Genomic DNA, 26,961 nt, shown 5'->3' on the forward strand with positions numbered 1-26,961 from the left:
GGCTTGCTTGTGGTACATGAGCAATTTAGGAAATACATTTAATAACAGGACAGGGAAAATTCTGCTGGAAAAAAATTTGCTTATCAGAGACAGATTACTAACTGTACTGGAAAGATGCTTGGTCACCATGTCTGCTTACGTTGTGTGTTAAATCTTAGATTATGGTAGATTACTCTAAACCTATTCTCTTAGTATTTTTCTTAATGTAGGAATGTTTTCATGACCAGCTCTCTAGGGTTTGCTATGTCTGTTAAAAGTTTCCAGATATCTAATAGCTCTACTCTTGGTGGAGAGTTCTACTCCCACTGTGAGACAGTAACACCAGATCTTCACCAAGAGGTGCTTTATTACAGGTGCACAATACAGTAAAAAGCCTGTCAGGTTTGAGGCTTTCTGAAATGTCACAGGAAGACTGCAGGAATGCTGGGTGCACATGTGAACATAAATTGGCAGAAACCTGTTGCCACTTCTTCGGTCTGAAGGGACTATTCACAGTGGCAGGACCAGTGAAAGGTCTTTTTTCCATCTAATTTTGTGCTTAACTGCTTTCTCTCTTGGTTTCTTTTGTGATGCTTAATTTTGGGTACTCAGAGTCTTTAGAGTGGTGAATGGTGGGCAGCAGGAAGGTAAAGAATGTTCCAGGAGACTCAGCCAGATCTGGACTGCCACTATGCAAGGGACTAATCTCATTGATCTGATGTCATCTACTATTTCTGTATTTCCAAACAGGCCTTATATGTCTTTGTTATTAACTGTTTCCTTATATCTTGCTTCCAAGGGGATCTTCCAATGTCTAGTAGTATAGCTGAGTTAAAATGGTTACCTTTTCCTCAAAGGGGACACTGATTGCTTTTTGTTTTCCCAAGCTTGCTGCCTTTTTAAATGATACCTCTTTGAGAACTATTCTTCCTCCTCATTCCAAACAAATTTTCCAGTAATTGTCTGCTGGGTTAAAAAGTTGAGGAAGACAGACAGGTAGGTTCAGGGATAACACAATTGCATCAACCTTGTTTCCTTGTTTTGGAATTTCTGCTAAAAATCTGGAAGATAATAGGAAAATTCTTCTATCCCTTTGTTATGTGCCTCTGTTTTGTCATAAAATCTTTAACTCATTGACATAGTCAAGACACAATGATGAACTGTTCTGCAAATATTGTGACTAGAGCAAGCATAATAGCTCTAGTGAAGCTGCATGTCTTCATAAACATCCTGGTGATCTGTGCCATGAGTTAGAGGTAAAAGATAGGGCTGAAATAAATCTCCAAGGGCATTTTGCTGAAGATAATGACTCTTCAAAGTTCTTCTCTAACAATATACTATCAAGCAAATGACGCTATATACATTATTCTTATAATTGTGCTGGATTTGACTTCTTGAAAATCAGTTTGAAGACATGCTAGAAATAATTATGAAAAAACATTAATAAAGAGACACTCCGTTGACTAACAAAGATGGCACATTCATATTCTAATGACAGCAACAGACAAATAAAAGGTTGACCACAGCTACTGTATCTGCACCTCTCTGTTAATATGTTTATAGTTTATTACTTTGTTTTGATTACAGATCATTTAAGCTGCAGGTACTTTTAAATCACATCATTACACTGTCCTGGTGTAGCTAGCTGGCCAGCAGAAACTGTGATTCGTGAAACCGGTTTGGAATCCATTAATGTTTTCTGAAAAAAGATGAAAAATAGTGAAGAAGTGATAGGCGATAGTAGCTACAACATATATATTTGGTCAAAATTTAAAGGAACTTTTACTCTCATAACTCACTGAAATCATGATTTTATTGTGTCCCAAATATGACAGTAATGTAAAAGAATTGTAGTGAAGAACACAACTGGACACAACTGTGTGCCACGTGCTCTGGGATGACCCTGCTTGAGCAGGGAGATTGGACCAGATAACCCACTGTGGTTCCTTCCAACCTGATCCATTCTGAGGCTCTGTGATTCTGTGAAGAAGCCAAATTAATAAGGTTAATATTTTTTCTATGCCATAGCAGAGGAAACATTGGTGAAATGTGCATGTCATGAATAATCATTGTGGTGTTTGCTCTCATGGCTGAAGAAATAAATGTTAATGATACAGTGCAGGAATAAAATTAAGCTGCTTATGAAGTTTGTTTTTGTTTTAATAACACCAGCTTCATTGAATCAAGCAAAGGCTAGCTTCATACCCCAAATTTAAGACTGACCTAAGGAATATCCAAGAGTAGGGAAACACATAGCAGGTTCCTAGAATACAGAATCACAGAATGACTGGGTTGGAAGTGACCTTCAAGATCATAGAGTCCAACCCATGCCCTAACACCTCAAGTAAATCATGGCACTGAGTGCCACATCCAATCTTTTTAAAGATATCCACAGATGGCTATCATCTCCCCAGGCAGACCATTCCAGTACTTTATCACTCTTTCCATAAAAAACTTTTTCCTCACATCCAACCTATATTTCCCTTGGTGCAGCTTAAGGCTGTGTCCTCTTGTTCTGTCAGTTGCTGCCTGGAGAAAGAGACCAACCCCACCCGACTACAGCCTCTTTCAGGAAGCTGTAGATGGTGATAAGGGCACCTCTGAGTCTCCTCTTCTCCAGGCGGAACACCCCCAGCTCCCTCAGTGGCTCCTCGCAGGGTTTGTGTTCCCAGCCCCTCACCAGCCTTGTTGCCTCCTCTGGACGCGCTCGAGCATCTCAACGTCCTTCCCACACTGAGGGGCCAGAGCTGGACACAGCACTCAGGGTTTGGTCTCACCAGTGCTGAGAACAGGGGAGAATGACCTCCCTGCTCCTGCTGGCCACACTGTTCCTGATACAGGCCAGGATGCCACTGGCCTTCTTGGCCACCAGGGCACACTGCTGGCTCATGTCCAGTTGGCTGTCAACCAGTATCCCTAAATCCCTTTCTGCCTGGGCATTGTCCAGCCACCATAGTTTCCAATCCTGCAAAAATTGACTCTTGAGAGACATCCTGAGTGAGCTTGATTATCTACTTTTAATAACCTTCTATTTTTTATGTTGAGGTTTTAAAATGCATACTTACTTTTGGTATGCCCATTTTGTGAAGGATGGGTCTTCAATCTATTTAAAATCTACCTCTTGCTGGTTTATTTAATTTATACTACTTATACCTGTCCTTGTCAAACATTACTTGTCAAAACATTCAAATACAAATCTAACCATTCATAAATTCAATACACAGTGGTTGATCAAAGGTAGTATCAAATCATAGATTTAAGTGAAATATGTAAGTGAACTTACCCATCACTTAGTCAAGTGCATTTCTGAAATGCCTCAAATATTGGCTGAGAATTTATTCTAAACTGCAGTAACATGATAAAGAGGCTGCTTACCTGGTTTTGAGGAGTATAACTATTTCCCTTCTTCACAGGGCCGTTTTTCAATACTTTCTCCCTGGCATGGTCTGCCATCAGGTTCTGGTGCAGGATTATTACACCGGCGAGTTCGCGTGCTCTCTCCATTGATGCAGGTGGACCAGGCACTCCAACAGCTCCAGCCTCCGTCAGTCACAACTGGCATGAAGACATCATACAGGATTAGGCCATCTACCTCTTTCAAGGTAGACCATCATTCAACTCATTTATGGTGGTTCTGCAGATCATTGCAGCCTCCTGAACACAACCATCACAAAGATTTGGCATTTTAAAATGCGTTTGACAGTGGCAGTGCTTAAGAACCCTGGGCTATCAACATTTTTTTCATGCTAGGAAACAAGCTCTAAGGTCCATTTTGGGCACCTGTGCATTAAAAACCTAGCCACAGAGAATGAATTTACTGCGCAGTAAATTTTTTATATTGTCAGCTGTGGAACTGCATTCTTTTCCCCAACCTAATATTAAACTAGCACAGTAATTGTGAAACATGATCATGTGCTAGCAGACACCAAGCTTTTGCAGAAAACTAAAGACAAAATAATTTGAGACATGGTGAGATTGCTTTTGCCTGAAATCAGTTTACCAGCACTGCACCAGGCTTCAATACTCCTTTGTACTTAAATGAACTTTGTGTCATTCCGAAACACAGTAATGTATGTGGGACAGTGAACTCCAAATTAGAGTACCTTCTTTGTGAAAAGAACCCAGTAACTTACCTTACCTTCCACACAGATTTGACAGCAGTAGGTATAAAGGAGTGCTATGAAATGCTTCTGTTCTCATGAAGGCTCATTTTGTCCGCATATGCAGATATGCTCATTTTAGTTTATTTGGAGTATTTACTCACCTTTCACTAATGTGGATTTGGGAATTTGGCAAGCAATTCCCTTAAAATAACTTGAGCACAGGCATGTACAGACTCCATCTACCAGCACAAGGGTGCCTCCATTTTTACAGGGTTCACATTTGCACACGCTGTATTCGGTAATGTAGTCTTCAATTGCCCTTTCCAAATTTTGTTTCTTTAAATATGCATCTCTTATCTTAACTGGAACAAGTGTATGTATTGGAGAAGGCTGTAGAAGAAAAAAAGCCCATGCATAACACACTCTTCCAAAGTTCTGAATCCTTTTGATATAACCATCACTTGAATAAAAATCTGAAGAAACAGTTAACATAAAGGCAATGTGTGAAAGTTCGTTATAAACTCAGAGTCTCCCCTCCATCATAGAACAAAAGCTTTCAAACTGTAAAAAGCCACAGCTTTGAAGAAGCTGTACTTACCCGTTGCTGTACCACTACTGGAGCATCAACCAAAGATTTAGCCCACTCTATGTAATCCTCTACATCAACCGCTTTGGCTCCTCGGAGTAACATTTCTTTGATTTTAACTGAAAAATCAATCTTCCCTCCCTCAACTAGGGAAAGGACATCATCAATGACAGCATTATCATTCATTTCTGCTGCAGAAAAAAAAAAAAAAAGAGGGTGAAGAAGGATGCTTAATGGCTTAATGTCCATGCATCTGGAAGAACAGCTGTCCTCCTAGTGCAGCCAGTCCCTCTTTGTAAACTGATTATACAGAGAACTCTTGGTTGTAGCAGAATTCAATATCTCTTTGCTCATACTGCTTATGTGGGAGAAAATCTTAAATTTTGCAGTTAAATTAGAAAACCCTAGATCTGAAAGGAAAAGAAAGGATAGGGCGAACTGATACACATTATGGAGATCACAGTCCTTTGATGACAAGCCAAACATAATGAGCAATTCTACTGTATCCCCTGAGCTAAACCCAAATAGGGCAGGAATTAGAATTGTAGGAGCTTTTGCTTCATAATTAAAATACAAGAGCAGAGCACTGAAAATAGTTCCCTCTTATGCACTTAGGAGTAAATATCCTTCCTTTTTTGCAATTTTTATTCCATGTGAAATGGAATAGAAAAAAGCCCATCTCCAGACACTTATGAGGAGCTGGGGGCAACAATGACAGGCAGGGGAACACAAACAGGGTAATCAGAGAAAGGGAGCCCCTGCTTTGATTCCTCCCAGGACTGTTCCAGCAGAGCCATTAGCCCTGTAGGATGGGGCTGAGGAGTAATCAGCAGCAAGGTGAGTCAAGGGAAGGGCTCTCAGGATGCAAAGAATGGCATTTTGTGATTGCATGAACTTAAATTCTTAGCATATATTTACAGGAGTGCTGTTGAAAAGATACGAGGGGTTCAGGGTGGCTTTGGGAGGAGCAAACTTGAGAAAATAAAGGGATAAAGGCAGAAAAAGGGGACTGATTGCATATAGACAAATGACTGAGCTGTGTGCTACTCTGCTGTGTACTGTCCTTCGTCTTTGCAGTCTGTCCTGGCCTACCATTAAAGGACCATTAAGGGTCCTTCTAAGCCTTTCCTAGGGTGAAGGGACTCTATTCTGTGTGCATGCATGTGTGCCCTGTGTGCCAGCAGCTAGAGCTGGACAAAGGCTGATAGGCACCTGGTGTTTGTGGTGGCAACCCCTGGAGCATGTGACAATACACAGAATCACAGAATAATGATGTTGGGAGACCTCTAAGATCATAGAGTCCAACCTATCCCCTAACACCTCAACTAGACTATAGCACCAAGTGCCATGTCCAGTCTTTTTTTAAACACATCCAGAGATGGTGATTCTACCGCTTCCCTCGGAAGAGCATTCAGTACTTTATTATTCTTTCAGTGAAAAACTTTTTCCTAATATCCAACCTGTAGCTTTCCTGATGTAGCTTGAGACTGTGTCGGCTTGTTCTGTCAGCTGCTGCCTGGGGAAAGAGACTGATCTCACCTGTCTACAACCTCCCTTCAGGAAGTTGTAGAGAGCAATAAGGTTGCCTCTAGGCCTCCTGTTCTCCATGCTAAACAACCCCAGTTCCTTCAAACATTCCTCACAGGGTTTGTGTTCCCAGCCCCTCACCAGCCTCGTTGCCTCCTCTGGACGCGCTCGAGCGTCTCAACGTCCTTCCCACACTGAGGGGCCAGAGCTGGACACAGCACTCAGGGTTTGGTCTCACCAGTGCTGAGAACAGGGGAGAATGACCTCCCTGCTCCTGCTGGCCACACTGCTCCTGATACAGGCCAGGATGCCACTGGCCTTGTTGGCCACCAGGGCACACTGCTGGCTCATGTTTAGCTGGCTGTCGACCAGCACCCCCAGGTCCCTTTCTGCCTGGGCACTGTCCAGCCACACTGTCCCCAGCTTGTAATATTGTAGTGGCCAAAATGTAGAACTTGGCACTTAGACTTATTACAAGTCGTGCTATTGGACTCTGCCCATCCATCCAACTGATCTAAGTCTGCCTGCAGAGCCCTCCTTCCTTCCAATAGATCGACACAAGCTCCCAGTTTGGTCTCGTCTGCAAATTCACTAATGAATGACTCAATCCCCTCATCTATGTCATCAAGAAAAATATTGAACAGGACTGGCTCCAGCACAGACCCCTGAGGGACACCACTGGTGACTGGCTGCCAGCTGGATGCAGCACTGTTTACCACCAGTCTTTGGGCCCGGCTATCCAGCCAGTTCCTAACCCAGCAAAGAGGGCTCCTGTCCAAGCCGTGGGCTGCCAGCTTTTCCAGGAGTGTGCTGCGGGAGACAGTGTCAAAGGCCTTGCTGAAGTCCAAACAAACATCCACAGCCTTTCCTGCATCCATCAGGTGGGTCACCTGGTCATAAAAGGAGACCAGGTTGGTCAGACATGACCTACCCTAGATATGCCAGGGTGTGATGGCTAGCAGGTGTCAAGCCACACTAGCAGGTGAATACTGAGTAAGTGGCTTGGGAGCCAAGTACCAGAGCAGCTGTTGCTGTGGCCTAGATCTGGTGGCTTTCCATGATGCAGTGACAGCAACAGTCAGCAAGGGACGACCAACAGATACCATCTACCTGGTCTTCTGTAAGATCTTTGATACAGTTCCACATGACTGCCTTATCTCCCACTTGGACACATATGGACCTGAAGGGTGGACTTACTGCTGGGCAAGAAACTGGCTGGATGGGCGCAGCCAGAGGGTTGTGGTCAAAGGCTCTATGTTTGGCTGGAGGCTGGTGACGAGTGGTGTCCCTCAGGGCTCTATTTGGGACCGATTCTCATCAGTACCTTCATCAGCAATAGAGTGGGGTCAGGTGCACCCTCAGAAAGTTTCCAGATGACACAAAACAGAGTCATTAGCACAACAGAAGCTTTGGATGCCATCCTGAGACACCCAGACAAACTTGTGAGGTGAGCCCACAAAAACCTCATGAAGTTCAGCAGGTCCAAGAGCAAGGTGCTATGCCTGGGTCAAGCAATAGCCGGCCTGAGCACAGACTGGGAGGAGAATCTGTGGAGAGCAGCCCTGCCCAGAAGGACTCAGGGTGCTGTGGGTGAGAGGCTGCACATGCCCTGCCATGGCACTCACAGCCCAGAGAGCCAAACGTGTCCTGGGCTGCACCCAGAGCCCTGTGGGCAGCAGGGCAGGGAGGGGATTCTGCCCCTCTGCTCTGCTTTCATGAGATCCCACCTGCATTCAGCTCAGGGGTCTCTAACATGAGGAAGATGTGGACCCTGTGGAACAAGTCCAGAGGAGGCCACAGAGGTGGACAGAGTGCTGGAAGATATTTCCTATGAAGACAGGCTGAAAGAGATGGGGTTGTTCAGCCTGAAAAAGAGAATGCTCTGGGGAGACCTCATTGCAGTCTTCAAGTACTTGAAGGGGACTTATAAAGAGAGAGGAGGGCAATAGTGTTACTTGGTTACATACTGACAGAAACTGTACCTTGTCCCTGTAAATGTTTAAGGCCAGGTTGGATGGGGCTCTTGTCAGCCTGATCTAGTGTGTTGAATCCCTTTCCAAACTGATGTGTTGGAGCTAGATGATCTCTAAGATCCCTTCCAACCCAAACCATTCTATGCTTTTACGTCTCCAGAATAAGAAAAGTGGAAGAGCTGGATACTGGGTTTCTAGGCCAAATACTGGAGAGATCTCACAGTTCTGGGTTTGACTGAGATCTTTTCTCATATGAGTGAACTTCTGTCTAAGGCAACTGGAGGTAAGAGGGTCTAAGGGCCAACTGCTGGATCAGCTGAGCACCTAAGGCCAGTCTCGGGAGTGCATCAGAGAGTCTGCACCAGCAATGGGAGTGGAACTGTGGGCCTGGTGTTATACATCTCTGTCACTAACCAGAGAGGCTAACAAGGCAGTTGCTGGTTCAGCTGGATATTTAAGGTTAACTGCTGAAGTTATCTGTACTGATTATATATCAGTATTGTGGGGGAACTGAAGGTGTGTGTTGCCTTGGGCAAGGTGGCCTCCAGAGGACCCTCCCAACCCTCAACTTTCCTGTGATTCTGTGAGATTGCCCACTGGAAGACTTCTCCCTGATTAAATGGAGAGGAAAAAAAGATGAAACCATTTGTGTTTGCCTGAGCACTGTCTCTATTTTGTCTGTATTTATTTGTGGCCAGTGATGTGTGTGTGTATGTATGCGCCATGCTGGTGTGTTCATGTGTGTGCAGGCTGGGAATGCATTCTCAGGCTGTCTTGACTTGGAAGCATGGAAGAATGTGAATCTCACCTGTATTGCTCTACTGGATTTGTCTCTTCCCTAACAGCAATAACTATATTGATTATTCAGGGGAAGCAGCTGGTATTATCTTTCCTTAAGCAAAAGATATAGCATAAATCAAGGATATACTTACATTTGTCTTTTGCATGAATACGTTCACATTTACCACCATCAACATTAAAATTGGCTTGTATGTTTTCATATGCAATATTGGCATCTAAGTGATAGCCAAGGCATTTTTTCACATCTTCTACAGTGATTCCTGGAAGTAGAAATAGGTAATTAGATGGATTGAATAAGCATAAATAACAAAATATTAGTATTTTTACAGAATATTAAGGCCTATTAGAACATTTCAGGCCTATTAGAAATGTTTGTGGCTTTCTTCTTGCCATCTATCTTTTACTTTTTCTTTGTCTGTGTAATGAATATGAGGATGACTGTAATTGAAATGCCTGAAGAGATGCAGGTGAGGTCTGTGGTGACTCGGAAAATACCAAAAAATGGATTTGTGGTTTTTTTGTATCTAGTTGAAAGCAGGTTCAAGAAGATGGTTCATGAAAATGGTTCCTTTAGGAGCCATTTTTTTCCTTTTATTATATTGAAATTTTGTCTTTTGCAGTTGCTCAATATTAACTCATTTTATATACTAAATTACTGAATTCTCTCAGTCTCTCTCTTCTAACCTCAATTATGTTTCTCCACTCCTTTTCCCCATAAAATTAATCAAGGCCACTGATCTCCTAAAAGCATGCTTTTTCCATTAACTCTAATCCACCTCTACCTACCACTGTTTCCAACATCTCCTTTCTCCTTATTGAACCCAAATCCAATATCATCTGCCACTTCAGCACTGTGTTCAGAAAGAATTTTGCTTAAAATTGGGACTTAAAAAATTCAGAACTACAATCTTGAGGGGATAACAGACTAATAATGGGAAGTGAAAGTGACATATTTGTCCCATGTCCTTTTTCATAGCCTGACTATTTGATAGCAGTTTTGATATTGGTGGTGCAAACAGCAGGTGCTCATTTTCTGATCTCCAAAATCAATGTGACAATTATCTTTTCTCACTTTATTCCCATGTGATCACTTTAATCCAGCACAAACCCACATATAACTGAACTGCACATGAGAGAAGATTACATTTCTAATTTCCTATATTAGTCAGGGCATGGAATATTCCAGTGTCGATGTTGAAAGCTATGAAATCAATTTCAACACACTCATATGCTCCATGTGGTATCTAGAAAGCACTTCAATTTATTCTTTATTTTTTGTCACCACCATACTCTTAGAGTGATTGTACCACAAAAAGTTACCAAATAGCATTTAGAGTTTAGGTAGGTTTTCTTGGCTTTGGGTAAGATCTCTTGTGAATTATGCAATTACTGCTAATGTGTTCACGAGGTTTGTTTATGGTTTCTTTGGCCCCCTCAGTCACAGACTTAAAAGAGATATTTCAAATAGTTCTGTAAGTTATAAAGGTTGACTATTTTCTCTGTAATCTCATGTAATTCTATAATGTCACTGGTGTGCCACAAGCAGCCTGCACTGAACTGTACTTTCTCAGTATTTTTCCACATACACAGATCTACCATCACATGTGTCTTTGAAAGTCTGGGAACTTTGTCATAGCAAGGTCAAGAGAAAGCGTACCTAGTCGAGACATAACATAATTATCCAGCACATAAACAAGTTCATATTTTCCTCCTACAGTTCCAGAGACTGCATAGTGAGTTCCATAATCTTCTAGGAATTTGAAATACTCCCCCTTGTCATATTCAGCAGGCAGAAATTTTAAATCATCAAGGAAACTGTCCGTGAGACGAACATCACGACTCCGAATTTGGAACCTTCCCAGCTGAATCTGTCCTTTTACGTGCAGAAAGGTTTGGTTCTGAATGCAGGGAGAAAAAAAGAGAAGAGAGTGCCATTCTGGTATGCAGCACAGCACAAAAATTTATTCTGTTTTACTTCTAAAGAAGCTGCTGCACTTTTCATGGCTTTCAGTCTAATATTATGGAAACAGGACAAACTTGTTTTATAAAAATAAGAAAGCTCTCTGATCTAAACTGAGGAAGCAGCAAGAGAGTTATTTTAGTTCTTCCAATTTTGTAGAACTCTTCCCTTATTTCAGCAAGCCCTTTGTGATCTATTTGGCAACAGGTCTCTTGAGGCACAATGCCTAGTGAAAAGTGGCTTTCTGACTTTTGTAACATTGAAAAGTAGTTCTACATGGCTTGCTAAATAGCAGAAGCTGCCCACTCAGGTTGGATGGAGTTTCCTCTTTGTTTATAGTCAGAGCAGACCTAAGTTCTCTCTCTTTTTGGATCACTTCCCTGTTATTCTAAGATTGTCAGAAGGAAGGGCACAGCTCCAATTAAAAACAAAACCTTCCTCACTATTAGAAAGCAGAGCACAGTTCCAATTAAAAACAAAAACCCCAAACCAACATCATAATAGGAAAAATAATGAGGAAAAAAACTCCATGTTATGTATTTGAGCCATACATACACTGTAAGTCTATACATACACTGTAAGTCTAGATATAACAACTGATATTTTTGTAAATTACTCTCCAGGTGATTTTATATCATATTATAAATTAGGACCTAGCTACTGCCCATAACTTGCAAAATAAAATCTTGTGAAATAGTTGCACTTAGGACTCTCCGGGAACACATGCCTTCTAAACCCCATTATTATTTGCAGTATTTATGTGACTCCCTTAATAGTAGTGCCCAATAGGAGGTATGGAAAAGGGACGTTGCTCCTGACCATTGTGTTATCCAGTACCATTAAAAGGATCTTAAACTGCTGACTCAGATGCTGCTTAAGACTGGCAGAAATCTTCAGGTACCTAAATCACTGTGAGGAAATTTCTGTAGGTGCAATATTCCTGCCAACAAGTATACATAGTTTCTTTACAGGTGCCTCCAGACACCTCCAGGATTATGACTTTACCTTTCAGGTGGGCCCTGGAGGGGTCTCATGCAGGGACTTTTACTCCACTGCCCTGCAGCCCCATGACTTTGCAGTGGTAGAACTCTTCTTGTGACAGATTGTGATTCATTCTCTGAACTGATCTCTCAGCAAGAACTTGAGTCCAAAGGTCCTATCACAAGCCACTAGACTATAAGCAGACATTGAAACCCTCTGAGCTATAGAGCTTAATCTTTTATGTCCATGAAGATTCATGGTTTGAGGTTTAAATGGTTTGTTTCCATAGCAGGAAAACTCTTACCAGTACAAAGGCAATGTTGGGTGCAGCTTATCTTTATTGTGCAGATCTTTGTCTTCAGCATTATTTCAATTAATCAGTGATAAAACTTAGTTTAGCTTTCCCTTATATCTATTCGACCTCCAGAGCTCTGAATGGGTCCTAGACAATAAGACTGACAATCTTGAAAATATTAATTAGTAAATCTAAGGCACTTTAGATTGCAAATCTAGTATGGCAAATCTAGTATGCCTTGCACATGGTACACTTCAGCTCTATGGAATTGACATGCCTTGTATATGATGGCACATTGTAGTCACAGACTTTGGCATAATGTGTGGAAAATTGTAACCTAATCAGTTAATTCCATTGGCATACAGCTGCTGGATTAAGCCATAATGTTGTGTTCTGCTCATTTTGGCTGAGGAAAAACTTAATTTTCTTCACAGTGGCAAGCATGGGACTATATTTGGGTTTTGTGCTGAATACAGGTTTGGTAACACAGAGATGTTTTTGTTATTGCTGGACATTGCTTACCCACAGCCAAGACCTTTTCTTCTTTTTGTACAGCTGTGCTGGCAAGGAAGTTGGGGGTGCTTGGGAGGTGGGGGATACAGCTGGGACAGGTGACTCAAATTGATCCAAAGGATTTTTCCATACATTATGACATTGGGCTGTGTATATAAAGCAGGTTATAAATGGAGGAAATGGAGGATGTTTGGAGTGATGGCATTTGTTTTCCCAAATCCAATTACATGTGATAGAGCCCTGCTCTTCTGGAGATGCCTGAACACCTGCCTTTCAATGGGAAGCAGTAACAGAATTCCTTGTTTTGCTTTGTTTGTGTGCATGGGTTTTGTTTTCCTGTTAAACTTTATCTCAACCCAGGAGTTCTCCTGCTCTTACTCTTCCCATTATCTCCCCAAGGCTGCTGGTGGGGAAGTGAAGAAGCAGCTGCCTGGGGCTTATCTGCTGCCTGGGATTCAACAACAGCATGTCTAACATCACTTTTTGTGGTCTATTTCATTTTGACCTCCCTAAATGCTAAGGCTACTTCTTTACTATCAAATAAAATGGGATAGGGCCTTTCCACTGTTTCAAAGGGCAGGTAGAGGTATGGCTTATGCACCATCCCAAAATGTGCTTGCTTTTCTTCAGACTGTCTACCAGAACATTCCCTTCAAACATGCTGTGGGGAAGTGCAAGATGGGCATTGCTTATGAGATCAAGCACTGATTTAAGTCGTGCCAGCAAATTAGTAAAACTGTGGATTATCTTGTACCAGAGTTGGTGCCTGTTCCCTATAGTCCTGGCTAGTTTATTAGTACAGATGCACCCACATATCTGAGATTTGACCTTTTGGTCATTATTCCTAAAATTTATTTTGTGTTTATGTATTATAGGCCTACTCAGTGGCAATTTTTCATCATAGGACTTGATCTAATTTGCCCACATTGCACTAGATCAGAGCTGCTCTTTAATCAGGATGAGACCAGACATCTTGATCCTTTCTAACACCAGGCCCCTGATAAAGATGAGGGTGCTTGCTAGTCAAAGCTAAACAATGGGGAAAAAAAGATACTTTGAGTTGCCATTTGGCCGTGTCTGAAATCTTAACCCTATTGTCACCAGTATTTCATTTAAAAAAAAAAAAAAAGCAGCAGCTGGCTAGAATACTTAGATTATTATTGCCTAATTCTAACACTGCATAAACTGTACCATTTGTAAAACCTTTAGAAGAATTATTCTCACCCTTTCTTTGTAGCTTTGCAGGATGGAATTAAAAGTATAATTCTTTCTGTAGTCATATTTGAAGTTTCCTTCTGAATAATTTTTGTTGCTCCCATCAGTAGGTGTATATTTCAGAGAGGCATCAACATTAAAATATTTCTGTTTTTCTATGAAAACCTCTCGTAACATTTTCACACGATCATGGTAGTACACAGATGAGAAAGTTTTGTCTGCTTTTGTCTGAGAAAAGATAGAAAAAAGGTTGTATGAGAAAACAACAGACAGTAGTTGAAAATGTCCTTTAAAATGCAGCTTATTTTGTCTTCTATCTAGTAAAATCTGAGTTTCTTAATCCTTTCTGTACATCTTCTGTTCATTTCTTCTGCTTGTATTTTAGACATTCCAGAAAGATAGTTCCATTTATTGTGCAAAGTTGCAGCACAAAGATGTGGGAATTTGTCTGGCATAACTGAGCTTAACTGCCAAAGTAAATCATGACATAACCTCTTTTACTCTGGACTTTAGCACAAGCTTGAGCCTAAAAACCTGCTGTCTGGCTCAAGAGATAAGCTGAGTCTTCCAAGAGTATCCCAGGAGCTGGCATTCAATTAAACACATCCTGTCTTGCAAAGGACTTAAACTTACATCATAGGTGAGAACAGCCACATTCCACGGCTTGCGGTAGTATGTCCGTGTGTTACCATCACGCACCCGCTCACAAAGACCATTGAAAAACTCATTGTCAAATGGGCTGGCCATTGGTTGCATCCCTAAAACATTGATTCTACAAGAGAAATACAAGAGAAGTTGTACTCAAAAGAAGGCATGCCAGCACAAATGCCCTGCCTACTGAAAAGCTGTCACAGATGAAGACTATAGCTGTGGAACTGGAACTTGCTCCATCCAAGCAACTTGTCTCATTTCTTGTGGTTGCTCATCTGTGCTCTGGAGATAGTTACATATTTTGTAAATTTCTTGAAGGCTCATATATGAGAAATAAATAAAAGACATTAAACCTCAAACACGGTGAAAGTCTTAGGCATAAAAAACTATTTTTCCTTACCAATGTATTTGTAAGAAAGAACATTTGTTCTTGACAAGTACATCTGTGAGAAAGCAATCCTTGTAGATTTAAAATGTACATCTCAACAGCTATATGTATTTTTTAGTAACTTATATTAGTTGGTAGGCACTTGTTTGTCAAGCATGTACAACACCCATCAAATGTTTAGAAGGAGTATACAGCTACTCCTAGCATTGTCTCTTCTTGCAGGGTGTGACCTAGTGGAATGGCAGCATTTCCTGGAGCATAAGAGAGGAAATCTAAATCATTACAAAACCAGGGAGCAGGTGCATCAGCTGTGTATACCTCTATATATCTATATACTAATGTATAAGAAATACTTTCAAAAATAACTCCTTGAAGGATTCTGTTTAATTTGTTTGCCCTTTTGTGCCTGTTTCGTACATTTCAATCTTTTCAGTATTTCCAATATTTACATCTGGCAAATGTATGTGCACCTTTCTGAGTGTAGAAAGTGGAAAGCAAGCCATCAGTCACCACCATCTTTACTGCATCTCTATAGAACATTTTCTCATGCAAGATTTTAGTAACAGATTGTAATAGAAGCTTCTAAAATTGCCTTTATGCTTGGTTTACTTCCCCATGCTAAATAAACAGCACTTTTGCTCTTGCATTTCATTTAATTCATAATTTCATTTAATTAAGAAATTAAATGAAAAGGACGTATAATTTTTATTAAACACACTCTGCTGTTGTAGTATATTTTTATCTTCTGTTCAGTTTGGATTGCTGCCTTCTAACTTTATTTGTAGGTAAACAATATGTCACATGTTCTTTTGTTAGAGATGAAAGAGATCCAGCAGGATCTGAGAACAGAAAGATTAATTTTTAACTTAGATTAATGAGGATTGCTGTAAACAACAAAGATCCAGGAAGTGGACAATGAAATACTGGAAGAAAGCTGCACATAACATGTAAGGCAGTAAGGCATCCCATTATATAAATAGTCAAGAGATACTTTCTCCCTTTGTTCCAGATTTCAAGGCAAGATGTATTCTGTTGCCATCTGCATGGCCTTTGTCTGGTGTCAAGTGGGCAATGCTCCTTATCTCTCTCTCTGAGTGATCATAATCAGGGTCTCTCAGCGGGGAACATCTGCTGATAAGAGGCTATGGAATGTCACTACATGACTGATAAGAACTATAACATCCCACTGTGAGATGCTCCGCCCAGAGGGAGGAGCCAAGCAGTGCCATGCAGATATAACGTGGAGATACTGACACACCAGCACGGCTCTTCTCCACTGGACTTCCCAGAGGAACAGCAGCTGCTTCCTCTTCCACAGATCTGCGGAGGAAGAATACACCCCTTTCCCACAGGACTCCCCTGCTCCAACAGAACCACACCTGACACTCCAGGAGGACTGCAGCCCTTTTCCAACTGGACTCCAACAACACCCTGACCAACAGGGTGTCAGGTTGAGCTCTGAATCTGTCAGTGTTGTTCCTAGTGTATTGCATTGTTTTATTTTATAATTTTATTTTTTCCTTCCTTATTAAAGAACTGTTATTTCCTGCTCCCATATTTTTTGCCTGAGAGCCCCTTAATTTAAAATTCATAGCAATTTGGAGGGGTGGGGAGGGTTTGCATTCTCCATTTCAGGGGAGGCTCCTGTCTCCTTTAGCAGGCACCTGTCTTTCCAAACCAAGACAGATTTTGGTGCCCAATGTGGTGCTCGAGGGCAACAGTTCTTGAATAATCTAATTTTTTGTGTGCGGCTATAGAAACCCTGTTAGGCACCACCCTGTGGTCCAGCGTACCCTGGTTTGGGTGGCACGTGATCGTGGCTGTATTTGTCCCATTTGTAGGCCCTTATCTAAACACGAGTCCTATAACCAAGGCTACTGTGGCTATTATCCAGTTTGTCTTATGGGTGAATAAGGTGAGGAATTCATGGATTTTTAACTTCCTCTGGAAAGCAGGCACATGGATTCACACCTATCACACACTAACTGTATGTTTTTGGGGTTACTTTAATAATGGCACCTGCTGTAAGGAAATGACACCGGGGGAAATCTTCTCCCAACCCTTTAACCATCTTTTCAGGTCCACCCCACCAGTTTTTGAAGGGATCAGATCCATTCTAAATATTAATGATGTCATACAGTGGCTGGTGTTGCTGATACACCTGTTCTGTTTAGCATTTAGAGAGAGGGGGAGACTAACCTGGATAACTACCCTGACACCTACCCCAGAACCTAACATACCACCAGAGTCTAGGGCTGCTGCTGCCCCAGAGCCTGACCCTACCCCACAGCCCACCCCAGATGTGAACTACCCAGATTGGGTGGGGGGTCTGGTGAAGGAGATATGTGAGATGGGCCAGATGCTGAAGGAATACACTTCCCCAGCTGGTGAGAATCCCTCCCCCTGCCTTGAAGAGGGAGAGTCTAATAGTGCAGCAGCAGAACCCATGGATGTTACAACTGTCCAGGTTCCAGCTGAACTGCAGAGGCAGTCACAGCCAGCAGCAGTTGCCCCTGTAGAAACAAGGAGATCAAAGACAAAAGCAGAGCACCCAGATAGGGGAGGGCCCTCACAGCCCACAGGGAGCCAGAGGTTGCAATCATCACCGAGTCCCCGACGTATGAAAGTCTCCGTAATCTGCACAAAGACATTGTACAACGGGGACGTGAAGCTTATACAGCCTGGCTTCTTCGGGTCTGGGATCTCATGGGCACAGGTGTCCAGCTGGATGGTGGCGAGGCAAGGAATCTGGGACCCTTGACTCAGGACTCAGGTATCAATCAGATTTTTGTAAGGGAGCCTTTCCCTCTGGAAGCAGCTTTTAATAAGTGTCAGAGAGAGGTTTGTCCACAGGGAAAGAATGCAGGAGCAGCACCATAGAATGTGCTGGAAGACTCTTGAGGAAGGGATCCAACAACTGAGAGAAGTGGCAGTATTGGAGGTACTCTTTGGGAGGGATGGACAGCACGACAATGACCCCGATCAGGTCAGATGCACAGGGCAAATGCTTTGGAGTCTGGCAAATCTGGGGCCATCTCAGTACACCACCTTCATTGCCACAATTAATGCTGATACCAACCGAGAGACAGTGGGGTCTGTTGCAAACAAGCTTAGGAATTATGAAAGTATGATCAATGGCCCCATGCAGGCTCATGTCTCTGCCGTGGTCCAAGAACTCAGAGAGGAGATGAAGGAGATGAGGGAGGCGGTGAGAAGGAACAATCCCCACATTGCACCAGTGTGAGTGACAGGCCCCAGATTCAGAGCCCAGCCTTCCCCAGCTAGAGAGAGAGGGTCCACCCCATGGGCTGACCTGTGGTTCTTTCTGCGGGACCATGGAGAAGATATGGGAAGGTGGGATGAAAAACCCACTTCTGTCCTGGCAGCACGGGTACATCAACTCAAGGAGGGAAACACTAACCGAGGGAACTCCAGTAAAGTGAAGGTAGCCTCTGCCTCTCATGACCGAGCTGCTGAGTATGATATGTCAGATCCCCTTGAGGGTACTTCTACCATGCATGCCCAGGAAAGAAATAATAACCAGGGTTAGAGGAGCCCTGCCTCTAGCCAGGGAGAGGCACAGGAAAATCGGATTTTCTGGATGGTGTGGATCCGATGGCCTGGCACATCAGAACCACAAAAATACGATGCTTCAGTTGATACTGGTGCACAGTGTACCCTGATACCATCGGGACATGTGGGGGCAGAACCTGTTTCTATTGCCAGGGTGACAGGGGGATCACAGCAATTGACCCTTTTGGAAGCCGAGATGAGCCTGACCGGGAAAGACTGAAAGAAACATCCTATTGTGACTGGCCCAGAGGCCCCGTGTATTCTAGGCATAGACTTTCTACGGAATGGCTACTACAAAGACCCAGAAGGACTCAGATGGGCTTTTGGCATAGCTGCCGTAGAGGCAGAAAACATTAAGCAGTTGAACACCTTGCCTGCACTGTCAGAAAACCCATCTGCAGTAGGTCTCCTGAATGTGGAAGAGCAATGAGTGCCAATTGCCACCTCGGCGGTGCAGCGCCGGCAGTATCGGACGAATTGAGATGCCGTGGTCCCCATCCACAAAATGATCCGTGAGCTGGAGAGCCAAGGGGTGGTCAGCAAGACCCACTCACCCCTCAACAGTCCCATCTGGCCTGTGCACAAGTCTGACAAAGAATGGAGATTGACTGTGGACTACCGTGGCTTGAACGAAGTGACTCCACCGCTGAGCGCTGCTGTGCCAGACGTGCTGGAACTCCAGTACGAGCTGGAGTCCAAGGCAGCAAAATGGTACGCCACTGTTGACATCGCTAACGTGTTTTTCTCCATTCCCCTGGCAGCAGAATGCAGGCCTCAGTTTGCTTTCACCTGGAGGGGCGTGCAGTATACCTGGAACCGACTGCCCCAGGGGTGGAAGCACAGCCCCACCATCTGCCATGGACTGATCCAGACTGCACTGGAAAAGAGTGAGGCTCCAGAACATCTGCAATACATTGATGACATCATTGTGTGGGGGAACACGGCAATGGAAGTATTTGAGAAAAGAAAGAAAATCATCCAGATCCTGCTAGAAGCCGGTTGCACCATCAAGAAGAGCAAAGTCAAGGGACCTGCCCGAGAGATCCAGTTCCTGGGAGTAAAGTGGCAAGATGGACGACGTCAGATTCCCACTGAGGTCATCAACAAGATCACTGCATGTCTCCACTGACCAGCAAGAAAGAAACACAAGCTTTCCTGGGTGCCATAGGCTTTTGGAGGATGCACATTCCCGAGTATAGTCAGATCGTGAGCCCTCTTTACCTGGTCACCCGCAAGAAGAACGAGTTCCACTGGGGCCCTGAGCAACAACAAGCTTTTGCCCAGATCAAGCAGGAAATTGCTCATGCGGTGGCCCTTGGCCCAGTCAGGACGGGACCAGAGGTGAAGAACGTACTCTACTCTGCAGCCGGGAACCATGGCTTGTCCTGGAGCCTTTGGCAAAAGGTGCCGGGGGAGACTCGAGGGATTTTGGAGTCGAAGCTACAGAGGGTCCGAAGCCAATTACACTCCCCAGAAAAGGAAATCTTGGCTGCCTACGAAGGAGTTCAAGCCACCTCAGAGGTGACTGGCACGGAAACACAACTCCTCCTGGCACCCCGACTACCGGTACTGGGGTGGATGTTCAAAGGAAAGGCTCCCACCACCCACCATGCCACTGACACTACATGGAGTAAATGGATTGCTCTGATCACACAGCAGCGCGCCCGTATTGGAAACCTGAATCGCCCTGGGATTTTAGAGATAATTACAAAGTGACTGGAAGGTGAAGACTTTGGTCTTGCTGATGAAGAGGAACAAGAGCAAGTGACACGTGCCAAAGAAGCTCCACCGTACAACCATCTACCAGCAGAGGAAACACGCTACGCTCTCTTCACTGATGGTTCCTGTCGCATCGTAGGGATGAACCGGAAGCGGAAAGCAGCCGTATGGAGCCCCACACGACAGGTTGCTCCAGCTACCGAAGGAGAAGGTAGATCAAGTCAACTTGCTGAACTCAAAGCTGTTCAGCTGGCCCTGGACATTGCTGAGAGAGAGAAGTGACCAAAGCTCTACCTTTATACTGATTCCTGGATGGTAGCCAATGCTCTGTGGGGCTGGCTGGAAAGGTGGAAAAAGGCCAACTGGCAGTGTAGGGGAAAACCAATCTGGGCTGCTGATGAATGGAAAGACATTGCACTCGGTTAGAAAAGCTACCCGTGAAAGTCCGACACGTAGATGCCCACGTCCCCAAGAGTCGGGCTAATGAGGAACACTGAAACAACGAACAGGTAGATCAGGCAGCAAAAATAAAGGTGTCAAAGACAGACTTAGATTGGCAACATAGGGGGAAATTATTCCTAGCTCGATGGGCCCATGATGCCTCAGGTCATCAAGGTAGAGATGCCACCTATAAGTGGGCACGAGACCGAAGGGTGGATTTAACCAAAGACAGTATTTCACAGGTCATCCATGACTGTGAGACAGGTGCTGCCATCAAGCAGGCCAAGTGAGTGAAGCCCCTGTGGTACGGTGGGCGGTGGCCCAAGTACAGGTATGGGGAGGCCTGGCAGATCGACTACATCACACTGCCCCAGACACACCAAGGCAAGCGCTACCTGCTGACCATGGTGGAAGGCACCACGGGATGGTTGGAGACCTACCCTGTGCCTCATGCCACCACCTGGAACACCATCCTGGGCCTTGAAAAGTAAGTCCTTAGAGACATGGAACCCCTGAGAGAATTGAGTCAGACAATGGGACCCATTTCAAGAATGGCCTTATCAACACCTGGGCCAGGGAGCAGGTACTGAATAGGTATACCATACTCCCTATCATGCGTCAGCTGCCGGGAGAGGTGAAGGGTGCAATGGACTACTCCAGACTACCCTGAAGGTGCTTGGAGGGGGGACTTTTAGAAATTGGGAAATGAACTTAGCAAAGGCCACCTGGATGGTCAACACCAGAGGGTCCATCAATCGAGCTGGTCCTGCCCAGTCTGAACCCCAGCACACTGTGGATGGAGATAAAGTCCCTGTTGTACACATGAAAGGTATTTTAGGAAAGACTGTTTGGATTACTCCCACCTCAGGCAAAGACAAACCCATCCGTGGAATAGTTTTTGCTCAAGGACCTGGTTACACTTGGTGAGTAATGCAGACAGATGGAGAAAGCCGTTGTGTACCACAGGGAAACCTAGTCTTAAGTGACAACTGTGTGTAAGGTTTCATTGTGACGCAGATGGAAAGAGAATAAGGGGTGGATAATGTTCCAGATGCAAGGCAAGATGTATTCTATTTCCATCTGCATGGTCTTTGTCTGGTGTCAAGTGGCAATGCTCCTTATCTCTCTCTCTGAGTGATCATAATCAAGGTCCCTCAGCAGGGGACATCTGCTGATAAGAGGCTATGGAATGTCACCACATGACTGATAAGAACTATAACATCCCACTGTGAGATGCTCCACCCAGAGGGAGGAGCCAAGCATTCCTACCCAGATATAACCTGGAGATGCTGACACACCAGCACGGCTCTTCTCCACTGGACTTCCCAGAGGAACAGATCTGAGGAGGAAGAATACACCCCTTTCCCACAGGACTCCCCTGCTCCAACAGAACCACACCTGGCACTCCAGGAGGACTGCAGCCCTTTTCCAACTGGACTGCTACTGACACCCTGACCAACAGGGTGTCAGGTTGAGTTCTGAATCTGTCAGTGTTGTTCCTAGTGTATTGCATTGTTTTATTTTATAATTTTATTTTTTCCTTCCCTATTAAAGAACTGTTATTTCCTGCTCCCATATTTTTTGCCTGAGAGCCCCTTAATTTAAAATTCATAGCAATTTGGAGGGGTGGGGAGGGTTTGCATTCTCCATTTCAGGGGAGGCTCCTGTCTCCTTTAGCAGGCACCTGTCTTTCCAAACCAAGACACCTTTTAGACATGTATTTTAGCAAAGTCTTTGACAATTACTGATTGGTTGTGAAATATAATTAGAAACAAATCTATATACGTATAAAATTTACATTTAAATAAAATGTAAATTTATTCATGTGACATGTATGTATGATTCTGTTTACTAATATTACACTGCATGTGTTATCCAAGCAAGTATACAAAATAAAATGGTAGTTAAATGTACTTGCAAAGGCTGCTTAACATTTCTGAATACAAATGCTACCATGATTTATATTCCACTTTTGGGAATGTCACTGTGCCCCAGTTTTTTCAGCTGGCTTTGGACACAATCCCAAACTCTTCACTAGGCCCAGTACTACCTTTTACTACATACCCTTGTCCTGCAGTCCTGCCAACTTCAGACACATCAATATCATGGTTTCGACATGGTGACCGTGGGTCAGATTCACAGTCATCTTCATCAGAATAGTCTCCACAGTCATTATCTACATTGCACACAAGTCTTCGCTTTATACATCGACCTGATCAAGGAATAAAGCATTGCCTGAATGCATTTTTATCAAGATGGACTGTAAATGGCACCCTCAGCCACACTTTATTAAGGTCTTCCTCTATGTGTATTTCTACTGTTGTCTGGAGGGATTGAAATCCTATGCTCTGCCACTTTCAAATGAATAAAAACCTACATATTACTGTTATATGCAAGTTAGTAGGATGACTGAGAAAAGTAAGTTGCAGGAGAACTGCTGTCATCTGAAGAAGATTGCTGCATCCTAGACTGTTCTATAGTAAAGATCAAATATTTGGTTGGTTGGAGTTTTATTATTTGTGTTAAGAGAATACAGGGAAATATCAATTCAACATCAACAAAAAATTCTTTCTAAATCATGTAAATTGTTGGTGTTTGGGATATATTATTTGAATAATATGGACATGTAGTGTCCAAAACTGTAGTGATTTGTGCTCTAAAGAAACAGGGAAGTAGTAACTTTTCTGAGTTTACATATCACAAGTTTTACAAAGATTTTTTTTTTTTTCTACGGGATTTAAAGACTTTAGTAAATTAATTGTAGCCTAATAAATCAACACTTTGAAATCATCAACCTCACTTGTAAATGCCACACAGTCTCTGTGAACTAGTAGTTAAAGGTTTACTTTCTAAGTTTCAATTGCTTTATTTGCACTTTTCAGTCTTTGAGTTAAAAGCAACACAAAAATTGGCTTGGAACTTCAATTCATTTACCATCTCTCTGTTTTTGTTTTGACTAGTTTCTACTACTATTAACTTTTCCTACTTTATTTTGATTTCTGATGAATCTTGAGCACTATATTTGTATGCCTTGTATCACTTTACAATTTTATATCTTATTTTGGATCTAGATGCCTGCTGGGCTCCAACTAGCATCTGCCATGCCAGTTAGATTGGTAAACTTCCATATCCATTCTGTTAAGATTGCTTCAGTCCTAGTTTTTTTTTTCTGGTGATTTTTTGTAAAACCTAGTGACCCAGTAGCAAGTGGGGCAGTTAAGCTAGAAGAAAGGATATGGTCAGGGTGGTCAGCTTCTAACCATGGAGTAGAAGTTACAGAAGAATTTAAACCAGGTGCAAATTAAAATGGAAGATGACAGGAACCTACCCCTTCTTAAGTGGTTTTGCTGCTGTGGTTTTGAGCCCACCTGTCCATGGACTGTTTTTAAATGCTAGCATGAGGATGATCTATCTTATTCACAGAACTAAAATGTGGTCTCTGAATTACTGCTTTACTTGCTATGGCATGAAAACAAAACCCACCTGAACTGCACTGGAAGTCAGCACCACAGTCTGGTTCTAGTTCTTCAGGACAGGCTTTGCTGGTTTTACAGGTCTGTGTGTCTCCTAGGGCCTCCAGGCATGCTTTTCCACCAAACTGCCCGAATCTTTCAATACGTCTGGAGCGAAACTTGAAAGAAAAAAAAATAAATATTAATGTTGCTCAGAGAGAAAAGAGAACTCTACCAGAACTTCAGGGTTTCCAGCTGAACTTAGAGCTTTTCAAAACTAAACATCTTTGGTGAAATTTTTGTTGATAATCCACAGACAAAGTTAATGAATAAAATAACATTTAAATAATAATTATAACTAGTATGTAAAGATACTAATTTTCACTATTTTGTTTTTCTCTCTCCGGTGTGGAAATTAATCATTTATATTTCATATGTTTTCAAGTTTTTGATTTTTTAAAGCCCTAAAAGAATGCCCCTAAGAAAATAAAAATTTGTTGTGGAAAAGAAATTGTGGTGGGGTTTTTTTGGTTGTTTTCTTTTTTTGGTTGTTTTGTTTTTGGTTTTTTTATTTAAAAAGGGAAAAATGTATTGAAAAATAAAGTTTTAAACAGAAACACACACATGACCAAAATAAAATAGATACTTTCTATGAAAAAACCTTTTTGAATGAAAACACTTGAACAGTATTTCACAGCTGGATGTAGTATTCTCTTTCTCAATGGCTTCAAAATCTGACATTATTATGGGTTTCATCAAATCATGAACATACAGTATTAAGAGCTGAAATCTGACACTTTCTCATAACCAACAGGCAGACAGATATCCCTTTGGTTGTGACTTTGGAACAAAGGCTTCCAAGGACAGCTTACCCTTTGGTTGGTGCATGGGTCGCAGGGCCCCCACGCACTCCAGCTGCTCAGTTTGCAATCTATTGGAGATGGAGCATTCAATTCCCTTGTTCCTCTGTGGAAAGCTTTTTCTGAAGAGCTGTCAAACAAAACATTCCAGTACAGTCCTGGGCAGTATACTAAAATCACTTGAGTTTGTATTTAAACCACAGACCAATGCTTTGGACCACCTTCAAGCTGATTTCTGTTTCACTTTCATAGCAGTATTTCGATGTATCAACAGCTGCCTAATATTAAATTCTTTGGTGGTTTAAAATGACACTAAAAACAATTTTGAAGACTTAATAAGCCGGGTCTTTCCCCCCTTCATAGATCTTAGTGCATAGAAATGCTCTTCTGGTGGGTCATGTTATTGAAGAGAATGAAACCATAATGCACAGAAAACATCTGCACTCTCCTATTCAGACAGCTCCCCAATATGTAAAGCTAAAGACTAGCACATCTCAAATGGATGTAGCACTTCAATACATCTTAGTGATTTTAGCTAATTGACTTTGATGGTGTTGATCTTAACCCTGGGTAGAAGCATAAATGCCTTCCAGAGCTGAAAGGAAACTCATTAACAAAGGTATTACTTGGTAACGAGGTAACTCACCTTACTAGAAAAAACAGACATGTTCAGCTTGCCAAGTTGAATACTCCTGCAGTTAGGCCTATTTTTTTGAGAGTGACTTGTCATTTTGGTGCTCAGTTTTAAATATCATCAAGCTTCCAGTTCTCAGTACATGTAAGGCCATTACTTAATAGCAATCAAGTTTCTTTAAAGCACCCACTGGTAGATATTAAAAACTGACCATTAAAGCATACACTTGATTTATGTCAAGTTTAAAAGCCAAGGCTAGGAGTTTACTGGTGATCTTATCTTCAGTGGTAAATAGCAGAGGAATAAAGGAATATTGAAGTCTGACTTGCCTTTTTAGTTTTAGTAACTTATTCTAATTTGGCTAATTTGATGATTAGTAATCCTCTGTGGAGCAATACTCTCTTAAGCTCTCCTAGTTAAGGCTCTTGCCTCTGCTCTACAATGGGACCTGCCTTGCTGAGCCCAGCTGGTGTGCAGATCTGCAGCTCCTGCAGTGTGAGGTACCTGTGGGTTTTCACTGCAGGCAGGGCTTTGCCCTCTGCTCTTTGACCTCCTTACATCGTACAAATATCACAGGGGTACAAACAAATGTAACCTGATTCCATAAGATTAAGAAATCTGCAGTTTGGACAACTAAGATAGCGGTTTGTCCAACTTTCTGGTGCCATTTATTCTATGTTAAGTTTACATATGTACTAAGTTGTTATTGAGAAAATAAATCTACCTCTTTTCAGCCACCAAGCCTTAACCAGTTCAGGGATCACAGACTTGGCAAAATTTTGCTATGACAGTTATTAAACATAGCCAGGGAAATAGTAGAATGTCCTTCCTTGGAAATATGCAACACTATTGTCAGGACTCCTGGATAAGCTAATCTAAAGTCCTGTTTGGAAAGGAAGATCTCCAGAAATTCCTTAGTTCCTTTCAACCTAGGCTTTTCAATATATTCAGCAGTTCTGTGAAATTCTGGAAAGTTGTATTGTATTTGAAATTTGATGTAGCTCCCTAGCCTCTTCAAAACCAACTCTTCCATCTGTAAGTAGGTCACCTTACAGGTACCCCATACTAAGCAAGTAATTCTTAAAAGTTTCTGTAGAGTTTTCTATGTATTTCCCACCCCTTAGCATGACAGTAGAATCAACATGTGAAAAAATGAAAATCTACTGCTCTGGTAAATGGATGAGAATCAGCTTTTTCCTTACTGTATCTCCAGGATGCCTTTCCATTTTCTTACTGATGGAGGAGTGCAAACCTCTGAGTAACAATGTCTATTCTGGCATCTTGGGTTGAAGACTGACAAGTTGTCCTTA

General features: G+C 42.6%; 1 protein-coding gene across 2 annotated transcripts in view; it reads right to left on the reverse strand.

Moving 5' to 3' along the window:
- Nucleotides 1–1,506: 1,506 nt before the first annotated feature.
- C9 (complement C9) overlaps nucleotides 1,507–26,961 on the reverse strand; it is a gene marked incomplete at its 5' end in the record, with an annotated part of 29,459 nt that continues 4,004 nt past the window's right edge. The window contains 11 exons of one of the 2 annotated variants that reach the window (XM_084225091.1): nucleotides 1,507–1,678; nucleotides 3,355–3,534; nucleotides 4,244–4,472; nucleotides 4,681–4,859; nucleotides 9,101–9,229; nucleotides 10,627–10,867; nucleotides 13,943–14,161; nucleotides 14,567–14,705; nucleotides 22,770–22,917; nucleotides 24,189–24,336; nucleotides 25,030–25,147. In XM_084225091.1, the coding sequence (XP_084081217.1) occupies nucleotides 3,374–3,534; nucleotides 4,244–4,472; nucleotides 4,681–4,859; nucleotides 9,101–9,229; nucleotides 10,627–10,867; nucleotides 13,943–14,161; nucleotides 14,567–14,705; nucleotides 22,770–22,917; nucleotides 24,189–24,336; nucleotides 25,030–25,147 (1,711 nt within the window). In that variant the 3' untranslated portion in view covers nucleotides 1,507–1,678; nucleotides 3,355–3,373. Of the gene's footprint in view, nucleotides 1,679–1,921; nucleotides 1,960–3,354; nucleotides 3,535–4,243; nucleotides 4,473–4,680; nucleotides 4,860–9,100; nucleotides 9,230–10,626; nucleotides 10,868–13,942; nucleotides 14,162–14,566; nucleotides 14,706–22,769; nucleotides 22,918–24,188; nucleotides 24,337–25,029; nucleotides 25,148–26,961 lie in introns of those variants that run through there. The other variant, XM_084225092.1, reaches the window with a different exon arrangement.

This window comes from Fringilla coelebs, assembly GCF_963513975.1.
Source record: "Fringilla coelebs genome assembly, chromosome: Z".
Classification (NCBI taxonomy): Eukaryota; Metazoa; Chordata; class Aves; order Passeriformes; family Fringillidae; genus Fringilla; species Fringilla coelebs.